Here is a 20165-nt window from a genome sequence, read left to right on the forward strand (position 1 = left end):
AAAACTTCCAGTCAAACAGAAGTTGTGATTTGTCTTTCCAGTCATTCTATGAAGTTTTGCAAGTTCTCGGTCTTCCAGACCTTGACTTGCCCCCACCATTTCTGTTAGCATTAGAAACTAAGGAAATGGCTCCTGAAAACACTCTGCTCTCTTCTTATAGTCGTTCCTTGCTTTGTGGGCATTAGTTATGTTAATGTTCAGAGTGCTCAGCAGCTGTTTAGAGGCTGCTGATTGTTGGGATGAATCAGAGGAGTCAGAGTTTCAATAAAGCTTTGAAATTTGCATCACCTGATCTTTCCTAAATCAATCCATAACCCAAACAAGTTAATTGAGGTCCGATATCTTAATACAAAAATATAGGAGCTCAGATCTCTTGAGCTGTCCAATTTCTGCAGGGCGTTCCTGCTTTTGGCCAATGATGGTTGTGTAAGGTCAGTTTTGGACAGAACTTTGGTTCTTATATAAGCTTTGGACTCAAATCCTGACCAGCTCACATGAATCCAACTCAGGAAAACATTAGGTTAGTAAAGGGCAGTCTCATACAGAACGTTCTCAGGCTGTATAAAGAGCTCCAAGACTAGGTACTGATGTTAGATGGTTTGTTCTGCCACTCTAACACCAAAGGTACTGAATCCGCAATCCTGGGGGTCTTAATACCCTTCTTTATACCCTCTCACGCTTGGCACTGGGCATGGTGACCTCTTGTACAGCTGCTCTCGAGCATCCCGTTGAATTGCAAAATGCTTTCCTATGGAGTTTATACCTGTCCGCAGGGGGTAAAGGATCTGAATTCACAAATTAGAAGAGATGTCTGGATACATTTGGCCACAGTTATCAACAGAAATGGATCTTCTGTTGCGAATAATGGACAGTAATGTTTTTCACCTAAACAGACCAAATTGAGTTGGTTTATTGAGACAGAGACAGATGGAGCAGAGATAAGTCAGTTTTTCTTACGGCTTCAACAGATTGTGCTGTTGCCATGGAAAAGTGTGGCTTCTAAGATGTAGACTTATTAGTTGCACTGCATATTGTAAGCACAAGGACAGCAGAAATAAAATGACACCACCTGTATTCCAAAAATGCATTGGAAGTTTTGCCAGAAGAAAGCTTCTACCCTCTTCAAACACCTGGAATTTTATGAAATAATGAGTTTTTTTGTCTACAAACATATCAAAAGAGCTTTTCTGATAAATAACCCACAAATAAAAACGAAGTGAAGAAGTACAATTCACAATTTCTCTCACTGTGAAGCAGCAGCCAGCTGGGATTTGGTTGGGAAGCATTACAACCAAGAGACATCACTATAGGGAGATTGACTATCCCCATCCAACCAACTAGCCTATTCTTTATAGCTTCAGATCTTACATTTAACACATTGAACTCCATAGGTTCTTGATATCTGACGGCACAGCACAGCATACCTAACGCTCTGAGACAAACCTCAACAGTCTAAGGTTGGCAGCTGTTTTAGTGCATTGTGTCAAGACAACAGCAGATCTTCATTATTAGAAAAACTGGAAATATTGAAGACTTGTTTTGTATGTTTTAAGCCACATTGAGACGGTATTAGATTTACATAGGGTCCTGGGGTAACTCCCTTGTTCACCAGGATCCTCTGTAAATGTATTCCCATTGGGATCATTGTCCTCTAAGAACGTTACAAGCTGAATTACCCACTGTTTTCACTGAACTCAGTGATCGTCAGATTATTTTACACTGATGCGAGCCGTATTTCGTCTCCGAGCGCCCGTACGAGAGCTCCTTTTTTAAGATATTAAAAGTCTTCTGATTCGCTAAAGAACAACTGGAGAATGAAGACAAACCTGGTTGTATCTTCTTCTCACGGTTTGCACTGCAGCGGTTAGCATTAGCTTCACCTCTTATAAAATGGCAAAACACCCGTAAGAACTGTACCTCCCAAGGGAGGGTCTGAAGTGTACTTCAGATTTTTGGCAATAAGTAAGCCCTCGTCCAAAAGGATGCCATTATCAATGTCAAATTGACCACATCTAGCAACTGCGTTGCTGTTTTCTGTTTTTATCTTCACTCTGCCCTTTGCTCCGCCTGCTCCTCATTGTTTCTTGTTTATACTTCTGCTCTCCTGTGATCTCTTTGGTCAGGTTTTCTGGGTTAAAGTGCATTATAAACACTGATGTACTGTATGTCTCATGTACTTCTGCCTTTGATTTCTTTAGGTTCCAGTAGCTAGTCGGTTTTCTGTGGTTATTTGCCTTATTTCAGGTTTGCGTCTTCTGGTATCAGACCAGGGTTCAGTTTCCATTTCCATTTACGGCATTTAGCTGACGCTCTTCTCCAGAGTGACTTACAAGGTTATTCATATTACAGAGGTGGGCCAATGTAGTGTTAGGAGTCTTGCCCAAGGACTCTTATTGGTGTAGCGCAGCACCTAGTCACCCAGACCAGGAATCAAACCCTGGTCTCCCACATGGTAAAGGAGCTCACTGGCAGGCAGTGGTGTTACCTGTTGCGCCACACCAACCTGGCTGGGCAGGCCAACTCCTCTACACCAATAAGATTTATTGGGCAAGACTCCTAACTCTACATTCTCCTACCTGTGTAACATGATTCACATGTAAAAACTCTGAGAGAGATAAATGCTGTAAACAACAACACCACAACGTTTTTGGATTGGATTGGGTGAGGACTCCATGAGAATCCCACCATTCTCAAATTAAATGTAGATGAAAAAGTGAATAGAGAGAATAGAGAGTTTCTCTTCATTGGATTCATGATGTTTAGCTTATGCTTAAACTCAAGTGCAGGACATGAAATGCAGACAGTGAAAACTGTCTGAAAAGTAACTGTTTATCCAAGACTGGTGAGCTTGTATCTTCTCCAGATGGTATCAAATTCCTTTTTTTGTTTGTGACGTCTGGGAAGACAACTGGGAAGACAGGATATACAGGAACAGAAAGAGCCAATATTTGGATGAGGTATTTAATCTGATGAGGGTGTAGCTGAATAATCAGTTATGTTGTGGCAGTGGTGATGTGCTCTTGTCCCAGTACTGTAGATGAATCTCCTGCCTGTAATGCCTGTAGAGCAGTAGTGTCAAGGCGGCCTTGTGCTTTGACTCGCCTCTGCTTCTCGTGTTAGAAATGCATGATGGCCTGTGCTTTTTGCTGATATATAATTGACCAATTTCAAACCCATCCTCATTTTCTTAGCCCTGAAATCGCTACTTAGCCACTGCTGAAATCTGCCATTACTCCAGTCAAGCTTTTGATTCTTCTGCTGGTAGCTTGCCAGCATTTTCCATGAATATATTTTGAATTTGAAGCTCCAGATATGATCTGAAGATGTGCCTCTGAAACACATAAAAGATAACAGACACACTGCCAGATTATAAGTGTTGTTTATAACTAATTTCCAAATAAATAAATAAATATGAATGTCAGCTTTGGATTTATCTGTCAGGTAAAACCTCATAATTAGCTGAACACATGTTCCTCACAGTTTCAGTCAGTCGGTTTCACGCTGAACCATCTTGACCTGAGGTTTAGACTAGGTGTAATACCACTTTGGCTACTGTGATACAGCTACTGATTCCAAGATCATGAGTTTGTATATGGGGGGTGTGGCCATATTACCAAGGTCTGGAAGAAGACCCAATCTGTCACCCTCAGCTGAGAGCAAATTGATTTAGATGGTCAGGATCATCTCAAGAGCCTCCAAGGCACAGATTTGCCAAGAACTGGAAGCTGCTGGAACACCAGTGTCATTAAGTGTTGATAATAACAGAAAATCAGATTTTGTCCGTAATCTGATCAACACATTTACATGAACATAGGTTATCAGAGAATGGGACAATTCTGTGTTTATAAGAGTCAGGTATTAATAGGATTTCTACTTTGCAACCAGCCAATAATCTCACAAAAACATATGACATCGCCATTTATGTGGTACTTAAATTAGGCGTGAGGGGAAGAGGCACATCCTTGGCCGTACAGCACCAGTGTAGATGATTACAAGGCAAATTGTAAAATGGGCAAAGATTGTTTTAGTAGACTGTTGTGGTTTGATTGATTAGTTTGGATTTTTAAAGTCAAATGAAAGATTGTTTTATTTAATATGCAGTAGTATTAGCCAATATAAATATTATATATGAACATTTAAAGAACAAATCATACTAATGGAATAATAGTTAATAAATAAATAAATAAATAAGTTTATTCTTTAATACATATAGATTTCCTAGATTAAAAATAGTCTGGCCCATGGTGGTCATGGCCCAGAGGAGCCATGGTGGGCATCCCTTATTTTCATTTCTGAATGGTGGCAACCCTAATATGACATGATCTTAAACTTCCTGCCATGGCTTTTTGTAAACTTGGACCATCTTTACCAACAAATATGGACTTTTTAATATTTTCCAATTGTTTTAGCTCTATACTGCTGCAAAGATGGAGAAATCTTTTATTTTTAGGCCTTAATCCAATCCAAGAAATCAGAGTATGTGGTTTACATGACCACTGTAATACTCGGCTAACTCTGCAGAAAGTATCTGATTATTAAATGCCTGTAAATGGGTTTTACATCAGCATGGGTCGAGAGGCTCCCGTCCAAGAAAGAAGCCCCTGCTCCAAAATCAATATCTTTGGGCTTGGCTAAAGTCTGCAGCTGAACCACACAGACAAAGAAAGTCTTCTGGGGAAATGTTTAATGGCCATGTGTGAAGGAGTGAAAGGGAGCCATTCACCCCAAGAACACTGTAGCAGCCGTTAAGCATGGTGGTGGTAGTATCATGGTCTGGGGCTGTTCTGCTGCCAGTGGAAGTGTTAGATTGCACAAAGTGGATGGAATAATGAAGAAGGAGGACTACCTCATAATTCTTCAGCAGAACTTCAGACGGTTAAAACTTGGACACAGTTGGGAGTTCCAACAGGACAGTGACCCCAAACACACATCAGGTGTTGAATGGATAAGGCAGGCTAACCTCAAGCTTCTGCAATGGCATTGTTGATGACCACCATAAGTGTCTTGTCAGGGTATAACCTGCTATGGGACATTTAAATACATATTAGATGTGCTGTAGGAATATTTTTGACCCTGCATGCATAATTGTGTATTAAGTTCTGCAAACTGGAGAGTATGCTAAGAGAGGTAGTATTCCAGCTGAGGGGGGGGGTCTTCTAATTGAGGGAGGCAGTGTCCAAGTAGAGGGGGGTAGTAATTATCTGTAAATAATCTGTAAATAATATTGTTTTTTCTCAGAGCTTTTGATTTCTATTATTTATATTGTGTATATTTTGGAAATTTATCTACAGTTTTGCATCTGAGTGTCTTGCTATCCCTTTGCTGCTGTGTCACTGTTAATTTCCCCACTGAGGGACTAATAAAGGATTAACTTATCTTATATCAATTGAGGAGGGGGCAGTGTTCCAGTTAAGGAGTGGGAGCGTTACATTTAAGGGGGTCATTTTCTATCAGAAGGTGGGCAGCATTTCAACTTAGGGGAGGGGCAGGAGTCTTTCAATTCGGGGGGTGGGTGGTATTCCAATTGATGGGTCATTATTCCAAATTAGGGGGACAGATTCTTGTTAGTTTCTATTATAGACGTCACTCATTTTATCCCAGAAGAAGAACAGTTCAAAAAAATAATTGACAGCCCAACTTCGCCATAATCTTCATTTGTTTTATTAGTGGTCATAATTTGCACATCCCAGGGTCCCATGATACGATGATCTGCCAGTGTTTTAGGGACACAATGTATCGAGCGCACCACCCAATTAATTACCAGGTCTGTTTTTTATTTATGGCAAAGCAACAAATGGTAAATTAGGGTTATTTGGATTCTGTGGAGACTGATGTGCTTGGTTTTAATGGGTCCAGTTTAGCCCTCTGTCAATTACAAGCAAACAAGACAATGCTACAAAGGGAAGTCGGAGATAATCTGAAAAGAGCTGAGACAAGCAAAAATCTTAGCAAGTGAACCCCTCTATTTAGTCTAAACATGATACGTCTCATTTTTGCATTGTTCTAGGAATATTGTATGTTTTTTAAACTTATCGTTAACTTAATTCTTTAAGTCTTTTATGCATTATTTAAAGCAACGCTATGAACTGTTGCTCCTCCACTTTGAGCCAGCACTAAAGGGCAGAGATACAGAAATGACCCTGAAAGGTAAAGAAGCAACTGGACTGAGGGTCGGTAGAGTGATATTACAGGATTTCACACGAATATGGCTCAGGTTTTGCAACGTTATTCAGTTCTAGATAGAGTTATCCTGTCCACTTGACCCAAGTTACATACTGCCGAGCCTGGTGTAGCAACGGCAGCGATGCTGTTCTCCCAGTTACAGTCAGTGGAGCATCACAATGATTTTAAAGCTGAAAGGTTTTTAAGGTGAAATTCTACATAGTGTTGCTTTAAACATCTGTTCTTCCTTGAGTAAAGCAAAATGATCTGCCAGTAAAATAAGACTATTTCAGTAGATAAAACCCCTTAAAACAATGTTGGAACATTTGCTGTAAATAGGATTTGATTGTATTCAGCCAACAGGACCATTAGTTATCTGGATCAAGCTGCATGTGTGCACCTAAATTCACTAATTAAAGGAATGTCTGGATACTGGATTCATGTAGCAAACCATGATATGCAGGGTAAAAAGACCTTCCTGTATATGTGGATGCATAAGTATTTGGACAGTTTTGTAATCTTGCCTCTGTACACCACCTCTGGGGATTTGAAACACTTCCTATAGTGTTTCTAATTATGTGGTCTTATGACTCAGACCTCTGTCCACAGTCAGGTCGCTCTGTGAGAAAGACGGCTCTCGTGACGATCCAGAAAACACGGCAGATGATCTCGACTTAGGTGAGCACGGATTTGGCCGCGGCGCGGGGAGTCCTGCCAAGAAGCACTAATAACAAATAATGAGTCTAATTGGTTAATGATCCGTAAATGCCATCGGAGACAGCAGAAGGTATTCGAACACAGCATCAGACAGGAAGGGCCACCAGGAAGGGTGTCCTACATCTCAGAGTGGACCGGACCAAGCATGGATTACACTGAAACCCTGCTGAGAGACAGTCTGTCAGGGAGGGTGAGAGGGAATGAGACAGTGACAAAGAGAAGGATGGAGATAGAGAGAGGGGGGTGGGGTGCACAGGGTGTAGCAGACAGCAGAAAAAAATGACACGTGAAGAATACAGGACGAGAGAGCGAGAGAGTGAGAGAGTAAGAGAGCGAGAGAGTAAGAGAGCAAGAGGGGTATCCACAGGAAAATGCCCTCTTACAGAGCCACCTGTGAAAAGTCTAATGTCAATGCCACCATCTGACAGTCAAACAGTGGGTCATCCACCGTCTCAGCACATGCAATAGTTGCATAACTTTCAGCATCACTATGGCAACTTTCTGATTCTTCATCTTCAGGACACTGAGCGACGGATTCCTCTGTAGACGTGGAGTCACAGAGTTATTCAGTTTTATCTTCAGTGTGGAATGATGAGTGGGAAGAGTCGTGATTTATTTTAGACACGTTTTGTGCTGAATTTCTCAAATTATTCTTCACATTACCAAAAGCAATCAATAAAGCCAATGCTCTGACAACAGAAAGGAAAAAAAACATCTGTGGAGGACGCAGGACTGTAAAAATCATGGTAATAATAATAATTATACTCAACAGAGCCATACATGTTTTTGCTCACTGTTTATACGGCAGCAGAGGACAGAAACTACCCGACCATGAAGTAGCTCAGATAGAGGAGAGGCAGGTGGAGAGGTAAAGGTAAGGGTCCCAGGTAAGGTCGAGTGATGACAGAATTCAGTATAGACTAAAGGTCTAAAATTCAGCACTTGAACAGCGCCGTTGTTTCTCCAGTTATGAAGGTTTGCATGTTTAGATGTTCTCTCATGAAGCACAGAAAGCTAACACTCTGTCTCTGGAACATCCTGAGAGAATAAAAAAGAGAATAAAAAGGAACATCCCGACCCTCTTAAAAGAGTGTCAGCAGCCATATCTATAAATAAAGGCTCTAGATGACATGAAATGCATTGTTGCCATCGGCAGCCGAGGCCCAGAGTGAGCACAATTAGCCTTGCGCTTTCCCCCCACATGGCTTCGCCGCGGTGCTGGCAGTGTCACTGGTGTCTGCAGGCTGGTGCGTCGGAGCCAGGTATGCGGGTACACTTTCCTCCAGGTGTGTTGGTTAGTTGCCTGGTGATGTTGCATCAGCGGCAGTTCGGAAAACTGGTTTCAGGGGGAGATTACATAATGGCGGTCCAAATTGGGGAGAAAATGGGTAAAAATCGGACACTGGAATCCACCAATGTCAAAAACCTTGGGTTTACCACACCAGTGCGCATCGTGTTTATGTTAAATTTCTTGAAATATACTTTACATCACAAGACATCCTGAGCTTTTCAGCTTACCTTAAGAACACCTGTTATATTTATCTATAACAGGTAGTGGAGCAGGGGTCTGGTTAGCTAGCTCTTTACGGCTTTGTGATCATACTAAATTGCTAAGCTGCTAAGCTTTACATGATTACTGTCAGCCCCTCTGTGTTGCGCCATCCCCCGGGGCGATTCAGAGTCGCCGCCCACAGGCCCAAATAAGGATTTCTGCATCGTTTGGTTTAAGTGTTTGGTTCTTTTCATGTGTTTCGATTCATGATTCAGGTTCACATGTGTTCATGCGTTTCACCTGAGACTGAGGGTACTTAAGGAGCCTTGACGCTTAGTTCGATGCTGAGAATTGCATGGTTTGGAACCTTGAGGTAATCCGAGAGGTTCCCGTTACTGCTCACGGTGTGTTTAGGCCAGCTACTGCTCGACTTCCTCGTTCGTGAGCAGGCCACCTGGCCATTCAAGGACTCAGCGAGGCTTGCTTGCTCTCAGCCAAGATAGAGCCACGACTCTCGTTCCAGCTTGGCGACCCATGCTCGCGCAGTAGTACCATGTTCGGTCGGCCTAGCCCTTTTTGGTTCTGCAGCTGGTCCCCCAACTCTCTCCCGCCACGTTATTAGTAGTCTTAGCGCCGGTCTAGTGCGTCTTTAGTTCACTCCTGTTTACCCCAGGCTCTGCCTGCTGGTTTTCGTTAGTTTTCCCCACGTTGCCTGCCCTTCTCACTAGCTCAGCTCCCAGTCTCCCCAGTCCCCAGTCCCCCAGTCTCAGGTGTGTTTTGCTTTCGCCCTCTGGTTTGTCAAGTTTGTGCTGTGTTCACCTTTATGCCCTGTAGCTGCTGCTTTTTTTGCCTTGTTTTGCCCCCTTGTATTATCTTGAGTTTTGTTGATAAACTAATTGCATTGGACCTGTCTCTGCGAGTGTTCATCCCTCTGTGTCTGGCCTCACCCACCATGACAATTATGCAAGCAATCTAGGGTCATTTTTGTTTGTCATGTGAAGGAAGGGGACATTTTCAGACACTCTACTGGAAACAGAGAGAAAAAAAACGATCTAATATGACTATCTTGACACTACGTGTGGACTAGATGGTAAAACAATGCTGATAAAATAAAAGTGTGTGTTTACACACTCCAGCAGATATGCTCTCTAGACCATATCTCAGGTATTACGGCATGAGATGGATGGTATGTGCTGATGGAAAACCACAGTGAGGAACATAACAGAAGGTTCAAGGGCACTGTAGAACGTTCTCCGACATCAACATGGGGCCAGCTCCACTTTCCACTCCTAACAAGTTTCACGTCCTCTAGCACTTGAAAAATACCCTCTGCCTCCCTCTTTTACTCACCCGCTCCCTCACTGGGGCTGGCCATATGGTTTGTGAGTATCAGGGCACCAGGAGCTCACCTGAACTTTGCAGTTAACTCATTACTGACGCAGTGCAAGACACACACAGACACAACATAGGGAGCTCTGCCCTGAACAGAATCCAAAACTAAAATTTCTATACACAATACCCACACCTGCACACCTGCACTGCACCTGCACACCTACACCACAGCAAAGGTAAGTAACATGCTGTACTGTACCTCTTGGTCTAGGTGGCGCAGCTGTCCTCTGGTCTCTTCAGATTTAGCTGCTAGCTCTGCAGTGGTGATTTGCAGGGTATCTGTGGGGAATAAAGGGCAGTTATCAATATTAGAATAAACACTAATAATAATAACACTCCTACAGAAAGTGGTGGAGGTTCTCTATCACTATGTTCATCATTAGAACATCTCCAAAGGTCTCCTCATGGAGTCTAGTATTATTTAGAGTTCTCCTCAGATCAACACCTGGTTTGGTGGTGAATCAGGGCTTAATGATGGTACTGCTGCTGATGGAGTTGAATATATATATATATATATATATACACAACAGTAGGTTTCCTTTCATCAAACCTGGCCCCTGTCTGGTCTTCAGAGTGATCACATGACTCCTACCATCCCTTCACGTTCCTAGTCACCTGGGAGTACTGACCTTTATCACCTGTGTAAAGCCCAGGCTTTACTCAAGGCTAGTTTCGAAATATTGTATCCCTATTTTGGTGAACCACTGAGCGTGATTTTCCAGTTTTGGTCTTGACCATGTGGTCTGTATGTTTAGCCTTGGATTTCGAACCCACTGCCTCTTTTTGGGACTACGAATTTGCCTTGACCATTTGGTGACCATGTATTCCTTCCCTCTGTTTTCATTCTCTTTTGCCTTCCGAAAGGGTCCTGGCCTGTTTTGTGAATCTAGACTATGATATTTTTAGTAAAGCCTCTTTTTCATTTCAACTCAACAGCACAAGTCAATTAACATTATTCATGTAAATACATGATGACCTTATCATATCGCCCAGCACTAGGACAGATTGAGAAAAGTGGTAGAAACAGTATGAAATCGCTGCACACATGAAGACACTGACCTGCTTTGCTGGTGGTTGAGTTGGATGAACAGGTGTTCTGGTGACCGGGTGAGAATGTGAATGCTGGGGAGCGTTCGGTACCTTCGCTAGCTTCTGTTCCATCTACAACTCTAAGCACACAAACACACACATTGTTCAGTAAAACAGTGCCATAAGCTGCTGTATGCTTAATGGATGTCCTAACAGACGTTAACATTCCTTCTCCTATGAAGACGGTTACCATTGTAGAGGAACTGAAGGTGTCCTGTGGTATCCGTTACTTGTGGAGACCAATAGCACACTAACCCTGCTGTACGGACATCAAATACAGCATATTATACATTATACACACACCCATCAGCCAAAACATTAGCTACACCTGCCTAACATGGAGTAGGTTAGCCAGATCTGACCAATCGAAGATCTGGACTCCACAAGACCTCTGAAGGTGTCCCATGACATCTGGTCATGCAAGATATTAGCAGCAGATCCTTTAAGTCCTCTAAGTTGTTAGGTGGGACCTCCATGAGCATCAATACAACTATGTAGAACCTGCTGTGTCTGATCCACTCGTGCCAGCAAACACACACTAACACGCCACCCACTAGATTTTAGAGCATGTCTGTAAGATTTGATTGCATTCTGCAACAAGAGCTTGGAGAATAAGATTAGAATAGATGATCACCACCCAACCACATCCTCAACTCCCCAACTCATCCTAAAAGTATTGGATGGAGCTCCACCATCCATCATTCCAGAGAAAACAGTTCTTCCACTGCTTCACAGCTCAATGCTGGGGGGCTTTATACCCCTCTAGCCCACGCCTGGCATTAGGCAGCATGGTGCTGAAAGGCTCATGTTGGTTTATCTGCTCCAGAGAGTCCTATTCTATTGGCAGTGCTTTTTTTCAGGGACTAGACAAGCTGTATGTGTGCAACTTAAAGATGCTGAATAAATGTGTTAGAAGGGGTGTCCACAAACATTTGGACTATAAAGCAATGATGACAATAAGGTTGAATCTAACCTGGGACTGAGGTTAGAAGGGTCAGGTTTGGTGACTGCAGTCTGCTGATTGCGGAGCGTCTTGTCGTTGTGATGGGTGCCACCTCGTACGAGCGAGTGTTTGTGTTCACTTCCCTCATCCACCGCTCGCAGGTACAGGATCTGATCCTCATCTTCATCCTCCTGCTGCTCCTCTATGGGCGGATAGCACTGGATCACGCCTCCGTTGCCCCTTGCCGACACCTCAGAAGAAGCAAAAACAGCCCATAATTATTCTATTATAATCCTTTCAAACAAAATTTCACAAGCAGAGCTTACAGAGAGTAAGTAGCTTTCTCATCTGCCCAATAGACTGAGGATATGACCAATATATACACTGCCAGCCATAACATTAGGACCAGGTGAAGTGATAATTTTTATCTACAGTGGCTACATATTAGTCAGTGAGTGAACAGTCAGTTCTTAAAGGTGGTGAAGGTGATGAAGCAGGACAAATTTGACAAAAGTGTAAGAATCTGAGACACTTTGACAAGAACCAGACTATGATGTTCTAGATAATGACTGGGTCAGAACATCTCCAGAACATCAGCAAGCAGGTCTTGTGGGGTGTTCTCTCCTGGTATACTTTTTGGTAAAAGTGCTCCAAGGAAGGACAACCAGTCAACCAGTGGCAGGGTCATGGGCACCCAAGGCTCACTGATACTGATGGAGGTCACACCCACCTCACAACTTACAGGACTTAAAGGACCTGCTGCTAACATTAGTTATGGTGCTAGATACCACAGGACACTTTCAGAGGTCTTGAGGAGTCCATGGATCGGGGTCAGACCTGTTTTGGCAGCACAAGGTGAACCTACTCAATATTAGACAGGTGGTAGTAATGTTATGGCTTCCATCACAGTAAGCTTTTCTGGGTGTCATAAATATTTCCTCAAAACTGACCATGTGCACACATTTTTAGCTGGTTCCAAGTTCCAAGTGTTGTATCCTAGGTTCCACTCTGCTGTCAGAAGAATCAAGTTACGAAATATTAAAGCTGCTCTAGAGTGTTAAAAGTATAAGATCCTTGAGGAACCTTTGGAGGTTCTTCAGACTGAAACTGGAGGAACTATAGTCCTGTTCATGGAGGGTTGTGGTGATGATGGGATTTGAACTCATGATCTCCTGAGTCTTCTGAGAAGCAGGACGCAGTTAGACAGACGCTCCATTCTGGAGCTGTGAACATTTTTGAGGCTGAGAAAGAAGGGAAGGTAAATTTACTCAGAACTGGGTTTTTATGGAAGGGAATTTCACAGCTCTAGACCGGCCCTATGGTCTAACTGTTACTCATCAAGTGTGAGGAGGTCAACAGCTCAAATCCCAGCAAGGCCTCAGCTCTCAACAGTCAAAACCCTTCCTTCCTAGTCTGAGGACATCATGTGATGGGGGCGCTATAAGCTGTAAATGAGAATAAACAACAAACAGATTGAGGGGTGGAGCCACAGAGTAAATATGGAGGTTATCAAGTTACAAAATTTACGTATACTCTAGAGGGTTAAAAGTATAAGATCCTTGAGAAACCTTTGGAGGTTCTTCAGATTGAAACTTTAAAGAACCCTTTAAAGAAAATTCCCTCTAAGCACCTTTCCTCCACAAATTGAAGAACCTCCCAAGAACCTCAAATACTGTTGTTCCTCCTTCAGAAGAACCTCCAGCAGAACCAAATGAGAGCTGTAAAACAGTCCAAGTCCCAAACCCCACAACTGTTACATCACAGTCTTGACTCCTTATGCTTCAATAGAATAGAGTGTTGTTGATACTGGATAGCAACTCATTATCTCCATACTCTGCTGATTATAGCAATACAAGTTGCTACAGGAACCAGGTCACATGACCATGTCTTTTCCTGTTCCAGTGTCCCTAGAAGGGCAGCTCAAACTCGGCATGAAGCAAACAGGGATCCGCGCTAGGCTAAAAGCTAAATCTAGCCAACACAATACATATATATATCTCGTGGCAGTGAGGCGTCGTCACTGATGGGCCACTGAGCTTCTCATTGACAAGCCCCACCTGGAGTCGATCACATTAGCATAGCACTGAGCTTTTGAAGGAGGCTCAGTTGGTCCATGTGAGGAGGAATGTGGAGAGAAAGAGGAAGCTGAGCCCAAGGACACTACTTTGATTGTAAGGACACTACTGAGGCCTGTGCTTATTGGCCGTAAGAGCCCCTATTGGCTTGTAGTGGGTTTTCTTAAGTTCACTTGGGTGTTTGTTGACGGGGTAATGCAAATAAAGACACGTCCGTGTGTCTCTCTGTGTAAGCCGAGTGCCAAACCACTGTGGCTTTTGTTTCCTGATTAATTAATTATGGAAATAATCGTTAATTGAATCCCTAATTATAACAATACAAAATGTGACTACTAAAGTACGTACAGTGGAATGAACCTCACATTAAGTAAAGCAGTGTAGGATCAATGTGGAAAAGGGAACGAGGAGCATCCACCAGACCGCCCCCCCCCCAAACCCCCCTCCCTGATCTGTATTTATAACTGATTAATTACTGTAAAGTGTTCTCATGGTCTAATTTGGTCATTTTTTACTGTTGAATAATTGAGGCTCACTCACACTGTAATTGACAGAGTGGCAGTTTCCCACAGCAGTCACTCAACCACAACTTCAATTATCTCTCTCTCTCCACACTCGCTCCACACCCAACCTCCTCCTCCGCCCTCGCTCCTCCCTCCATCATTATGACTTCAGGCATGGAGACACAGGCGGCTAAAAAGAAACACTGATGGTCTTCGTCGCCATCACCATCATCGTCATCATCACCAGCATCACTCTCCTTCTCTTTCTCCCTCTCTCTCTCTCTCTGCCTTTCTCCACCACTCTGGTTGCTCTAGTGCTCTTAGGCTCCCCTCGTTAGGCAAATGAGGCGAGAGATGGATCATCATTAAGGAAATGAGCCCAGAGCTATTATGGTCTACACACCATTGTTAGCCCAAAAGTGGAGGATGATTGACAGGGGATGTGAAGACGCACCTGTGTGTCGATGGACTTGCTGGATAACCTGGATATTACCTGAGAAAAGAAGAACACACACTTTACTTCTCCAATGTTTTTTCAATGTTTGGGACAGAGCTGGATTACACACAATGTTCCCATCTTACACTGGGTGGGTAGGCTCCGCCCCCTTTAAATGTTTATTGTTTATTCCCATCTGCAGGTTAGAACGCCCCCTATCACATGGGTCGAGGCCTTCCTATTCTCAGAGAGTCCTGATCATGGAGGGTTGTGGTGTTGATGGGATTTGAACCTCCTGAGAAGCAGGCAGTTAGACAGTCGCTCCACTCTAGAGCTGTGAACATTTGTGGTTGGTGTGGTTCAACAGTGGTTGGTGTGGCGCAACAGACAACACCACTACCTGCCACTGAGCTACCACACCATGTGGTTTGATTCCCGGTCTGGGTGACTATGCTGCGCTACACCTTGACAAGACTCCTAACACTACGTTGGCCCACCTCTGTAATATGAGTAACCTTGTAAGTCACTCTGGATAAGAATGTCAGCTAAATGCAGAGAATGTAAATGTAAACATTTTTGAGGCTGAGAAAGAAGGGAAGATAAATTTACTCAGAACTGGGTTTTTATGGAGGGGAATTTTACAGCTCTAGACCGGCCCTACGGTCTAACTGCTGCTCATCCAGCGTGAGGAGGTCATTAGTTCACCAGTAAGGCCTCAGCATTCCACAGTCGAAACCCTTCCTTCCTAGTCTGGGGACATTATGTAATATGGGGCGCTATAAGCTGCAGATGGGAATTAACAATAGACAGATTGAGGGGACGGAGCCACCGACGAAATATCACATCTTACTCAGTATTTAAACAGTTTCAGCTGCAGCTCATTTACTATACTTTTTGAGGATTAACCCAGTATGTATTGTTGACCAAACTGAGATGCAGAAGTAAAAATACGAGTTAGGAAAACCTTTGTTGATTTAACTCAAAAATGCTCTGTAATCAGGTAAAGGTGCTACAAAGGGTTATTTGAGCCATAGAAGAACCACTTTTTAAAATAGAGATATGTGAGTGTGAATCTATAAAGAAATCTGATAAATGGCCATATATTCACAATATATGTATATATATTTTGTGTGTTTATATATATATATATATATATATATATATATATATATTGTAAAACATACACAGCTCCAGAAAAAAATAACAGTTTCTCTGGTTTTACTATTTATAGGCAGTGTGTTTATGGAAATTAACATTTGCGTTGTATTTCATAAACGATGGACATTTACCCAAAATTCCAAATATAAATATTTGCTTTTTAGAGCATGTATTTACAGAAAAGACAACTGCTCAAAAACAGCTGTTCAAATAAAGCAGATAAATGATTATAATAATTATAATGTAAAGATGAAATTACATTATTTTGATTTAAAGAAAACCATCAACAAAATAAGTGGTCTCCTCATTTTTTCCAGACATGTACAAATATATGTATTAAAACATATATAATGTATAATATAGAATAATGACATGTATGTATGACACAGATATTACATATTGTGCATGTGTCTAATATAATGTACAACATACTGACATATAATACTGAAATCCAGTCCATGTGCATATATGGTCATACATCAGATTTCTGCATGTTAAAGAACTTTCTGTTTTATATATATATATATATATATATATATATATATATATATATATATATATATATATATATATATGCTCTTTACCAATTTAAAGGTTCTTCACTCACACATCACAATTACAGAAATGGTTCTTTAAGGAAACAAAAGTGGTCCTTCCATGGGATCTTTCATTGGGGTATTTGTAGCACCATTATTTGTCACGAGTGTAATTAACATAGTGAAGCAACGTAGCCTGGCTAAACAGGCTTATTACTTTTTTTACTAGTGGACAAAACCAAGACTTTTAGACCTTCAACAGAAGATTATCAACATGTGGCGACTTTCAGAATCTGCAAAGGAAGCTGTAATCTTACACAGACCTGCTGATCTGATGGTATAAGTGCACTTGCAGTAAAATACTGCAGTAAACTGTATAACTGTACATTTGCACTCCCTACCCACTGAAATATGCCTTGATGACAATCCAGACAGTTTTCTTTTCTATTTGAGGAGTGTCAACAAACCACGACGAGGACATTATTATTTTCTGCTGAGCACAACACTTGGTCTCTCGAGCCCCCCTACAGTGACTGGACCCCTGAAAGCTTTATAACCCCATTATGTTTGGTGGAGGCCCACTTGTAGGCCTACAGTGATATCACACTGACGAAATGTGACAAGACTTCACCAGACAAACACCCACAGCAGGCCATTTTTAGACATCCATTAACTGGACAAAGTGCTGGTCTCAGCAGTTCTGTCGTACTGGTCCAGAACTGTTTAAACAGCATAAAAATATCACACGCGTTGTATCTACACGGGTTTAACAAAATAATGGCCATGCTCTTTCTCTCTTCCGTCATCAAACACTGCGAGAAAGTGCAAAAGAACATAGACTTAGTTCAAGATGGGCCTCAACAGAACACAGTATGAAAAAAGAGAACGGTTCTGAAGAGTTTCCGAATGCATTGTACGGTTTCTCAGTCCTCAGACTAGTGTCCAGATTCCTCCAGACATACCGCTGATCCATATTCCCAAAAAGGTCCACAGAACAGAATCCCTGAACTTCTGTGGCTTGTTTATCTGGTTCTGAGCAGACTGGAGCCGACTGTTCTTGTGCTTTTGGGTCAGTAGAGGTGTATGGGGAACAACCCCCCATGGAGGTCTTTGGTGTCTAGTATGTTCCTTACTGTGCAACCTGAAACCTCAGTGCCAGCTGCCACCAAATCTTGCTTTGATTTGCCACCTGGTTTGTGGATGTGTGCTTTATGAGGGATTCTGTTCAGGGGGTTGGGTAATTCAGAGGTTGCAGTCGTCATTAAAAGTGGTGTTCTGTGCTGAATATGGAGAAAACTCTTGTCCCATTAGTTGTGTTTAAATATTTAAATTGCTCTTGTTTGATTGGTTTATTGCAAACAGCTGAAAGTTTGTACATTTTACTAATAAATGAACTAAATTATTCAAAATTGGTTAAAATGTGGGGGTTGAATCATTTTGATTGCAAATGTAGGTTTTTAGCTACAATCTGATTTTAGCTACAGAACACCAGGTGTCACTCAATCATTTTTAACTCTTAAACTCTAGCCAGTTTATTAGCCAAGTAGTTAATTTAACTTCAGCTCCTTTAACTTTCTTTGACTATTTGTTTTACTAATTATTATTTTTAATAATGGGTTAACTATGTTTTACTCTTTTCCATATTTTATATTTGTTTTTTTATTGTTTTTTTAATTACAATTCTTCTTTTAGAAGTAACTATTATAATCTGTCTTTTGTTTTTTGTCTTCTTGTACTAAACAAATTTCTTCTTTTCATTTTCAATCTATATTTTATGTCTCGATGACAGCGTAAATGAGGGTCACCCTCAATGTCCTCCGAGTTTGAATAAAGGTTGAATTGAACTGAAATGAAATGAAGGTTCTGACCCACAATGCCATTGTCATGCTTTTTCCTAAACTTTTGTCATATGACCTGTTTCACTTTACAATAAAATCCCAACAGAAAGTACTTCAATAGTAACCTATGGAAGCCAATTCCTGCCTTTAAAAACAAATTCAGCTTCTAATAATTTATGATACATTTTTTATTATAAAGTGAATTATAAGATAGATATATATATATATATATATATATAGTACCGTGGCCTCCACACTAACTGAATGTTATTTTAAGGTGGTACATTTTAGACACTGTTGCTCTTTTAACATATTTTTACACTTATTGATAATTAAGTGATAAAAAATACATATAAAACATGTCTCTGAGGCCTACGTCACACACATCACTAGTATGAGCACATACACATCTCTTTTCACTGATAGTAGCAGCAAATCCCGTCACAAATATCCACCCCTGCTTTGAGTGGAGTTTTACATCCAGGACAAGACATGAACATGCTCCAGCTACTGTACCCTCCTCTGCGTCTGCAGTGAACTCCCTCCACCATTCTTCATGCTGAGTCTTAAGTAGGTCTGTGCTGTGCTGTAGACAGTAGCAGTAATTATTATCCTCTGTTCCTCTGAGCGGCCAGGAGCATTCAATCATAGTGTAAATCTCCCAGCGTGCCTCTCAGCGTGCAATCTCTCGCTGATGAAAAAAGCTTTTCAAGGAGAGCCCAACAGCCCAGAGAGCAGGCATTAAATACAGTAGTGGAGCCCACTCTCTCAGAGTGAGCTGAGCACTTTACTGGGGACTTTAATTGGTTTAAAGCAAGTCGTGAGCAGAACTGCTTAATGCCTTTATCGGTTTTCTTCTATTGGCACAGAAATTGACATCACATTCACAGGTGGTTTTGGTCTCTCTAAGCTGTAGGTCCCCCATCCTACCAGCGTTCGAGCAGGTAGAGCAGAGCGGTGGAGGCTCAGTGGTTATTGAGCACTGCGTTATCAATCACAAAGTTGTGGGTTCAATACCCAAGTCAACCAAATGACCACTGTGTAGGCCCTTGGCATTAATTACACTCTGAGGATTAGTAACCGGTAACTAGTGTGTGATAAGCCTTGCTGCGTTAAGGGGTTAACTTTCTTTGACCATTTTTCCCAATTATTATTTAAAATAATGGGTTAACTATTGTTTCTTGTTCTGTTTTTCACCTTGTTTATTTATTTATTTATTATCTATGTTTTTGCTCTTTGTCATTTTATATATAAATATATATTTATTGTTTTTTAAATTAAAATTCTTCTCTTAATCTGTCTTTTGTTTTTTGTCTTCTTGTACTAAACAACTAACTACATGCAAAGCAATGCAAACTGGAGTTTTTCCTGAAGTATATCAGTGGAAGGGGGGGGGGCTACTAACCCAAGGGTGGCATATCACCTCTGACTTGAATTTCCAAGCTGGGATATGTGAAGTGTTTTCGGCGATACCTTAAATGTGTAATGTGAGAGCCATGCCACTTTGCCATCAGCAGCTGCAATCGGAGAGAGCACAATTGGCCGTGCTCTTTCCAGGTGGGTAGATGCCCCTAATCACAAAGCGATGTTAGCTGGCTTCACATGAATCTTAATGCATTAGGAAGTTTACAGCCCATGGCACTATTGCCAACCTCCCTGGAGGGAAGAGAAACACTGGTGGAAGAGAAGGGTTGTTTGAATGGTGGCTAAAGAACCTCCATCAATTTCCAAAGAAAATCAAGCTGAGTTGCAGACACAAGGTACGACAATGTCAGCTCGCACACTGTAAATAAAATGGGATGCTATGGTAGGAGACCCAGGAAGGCC

General features: G+C 41.8%; 1 protein-coding gene across 1 annotated transcript in view; it reads right to left on the bottom strand.

Annotated features, from left to right (window-relative positions):
• Positions 1 to 20165, bottom strand: part of kcnh8 (potassium voltage-gated channel, subfamily H (eag-related), member 8) — an 85263-nt gene that overhangs the window by 6710 nt on the left and 58388 nt on the right. Inside the window, exons 12-15 of the mRNA XM_072676481.1 lie at positions 14825 to 14863; positions 11826 to 12046; positions 10823 to 10932; positions 9963 to 10042 (exon numbers count right to left, since the gene is read on the bottom strand). Of these exons, the coding sequence (XP_072532582.1) occupies positions 9963 to 10042; positions 10823 to 10932; positions 11826 to 12046; positions 14825 to 14863 (450 nt within the window). The remainder of the gene's footprint in view (positions 1 to 9962; positions 10043 to 10822; positions 10933 to 11825; positions 12047 to 14824; positions 14864 to 20165) is intronic.

This window comes from Salminus brasiliensis, chromosome 3, assembly GCF_030463535.1.
Source record: "Salminus brasiliensis chromosome 3, fSalBra1.hap2, whole genome shotgun sequence".
Taxonomy (NCBI): domain Eukaryota; kingdom Metazoa; phylum Chordata; class Actinopteri; order Characiformes; family Bryconidae; genus Salminus; species Salminus brasiliensis.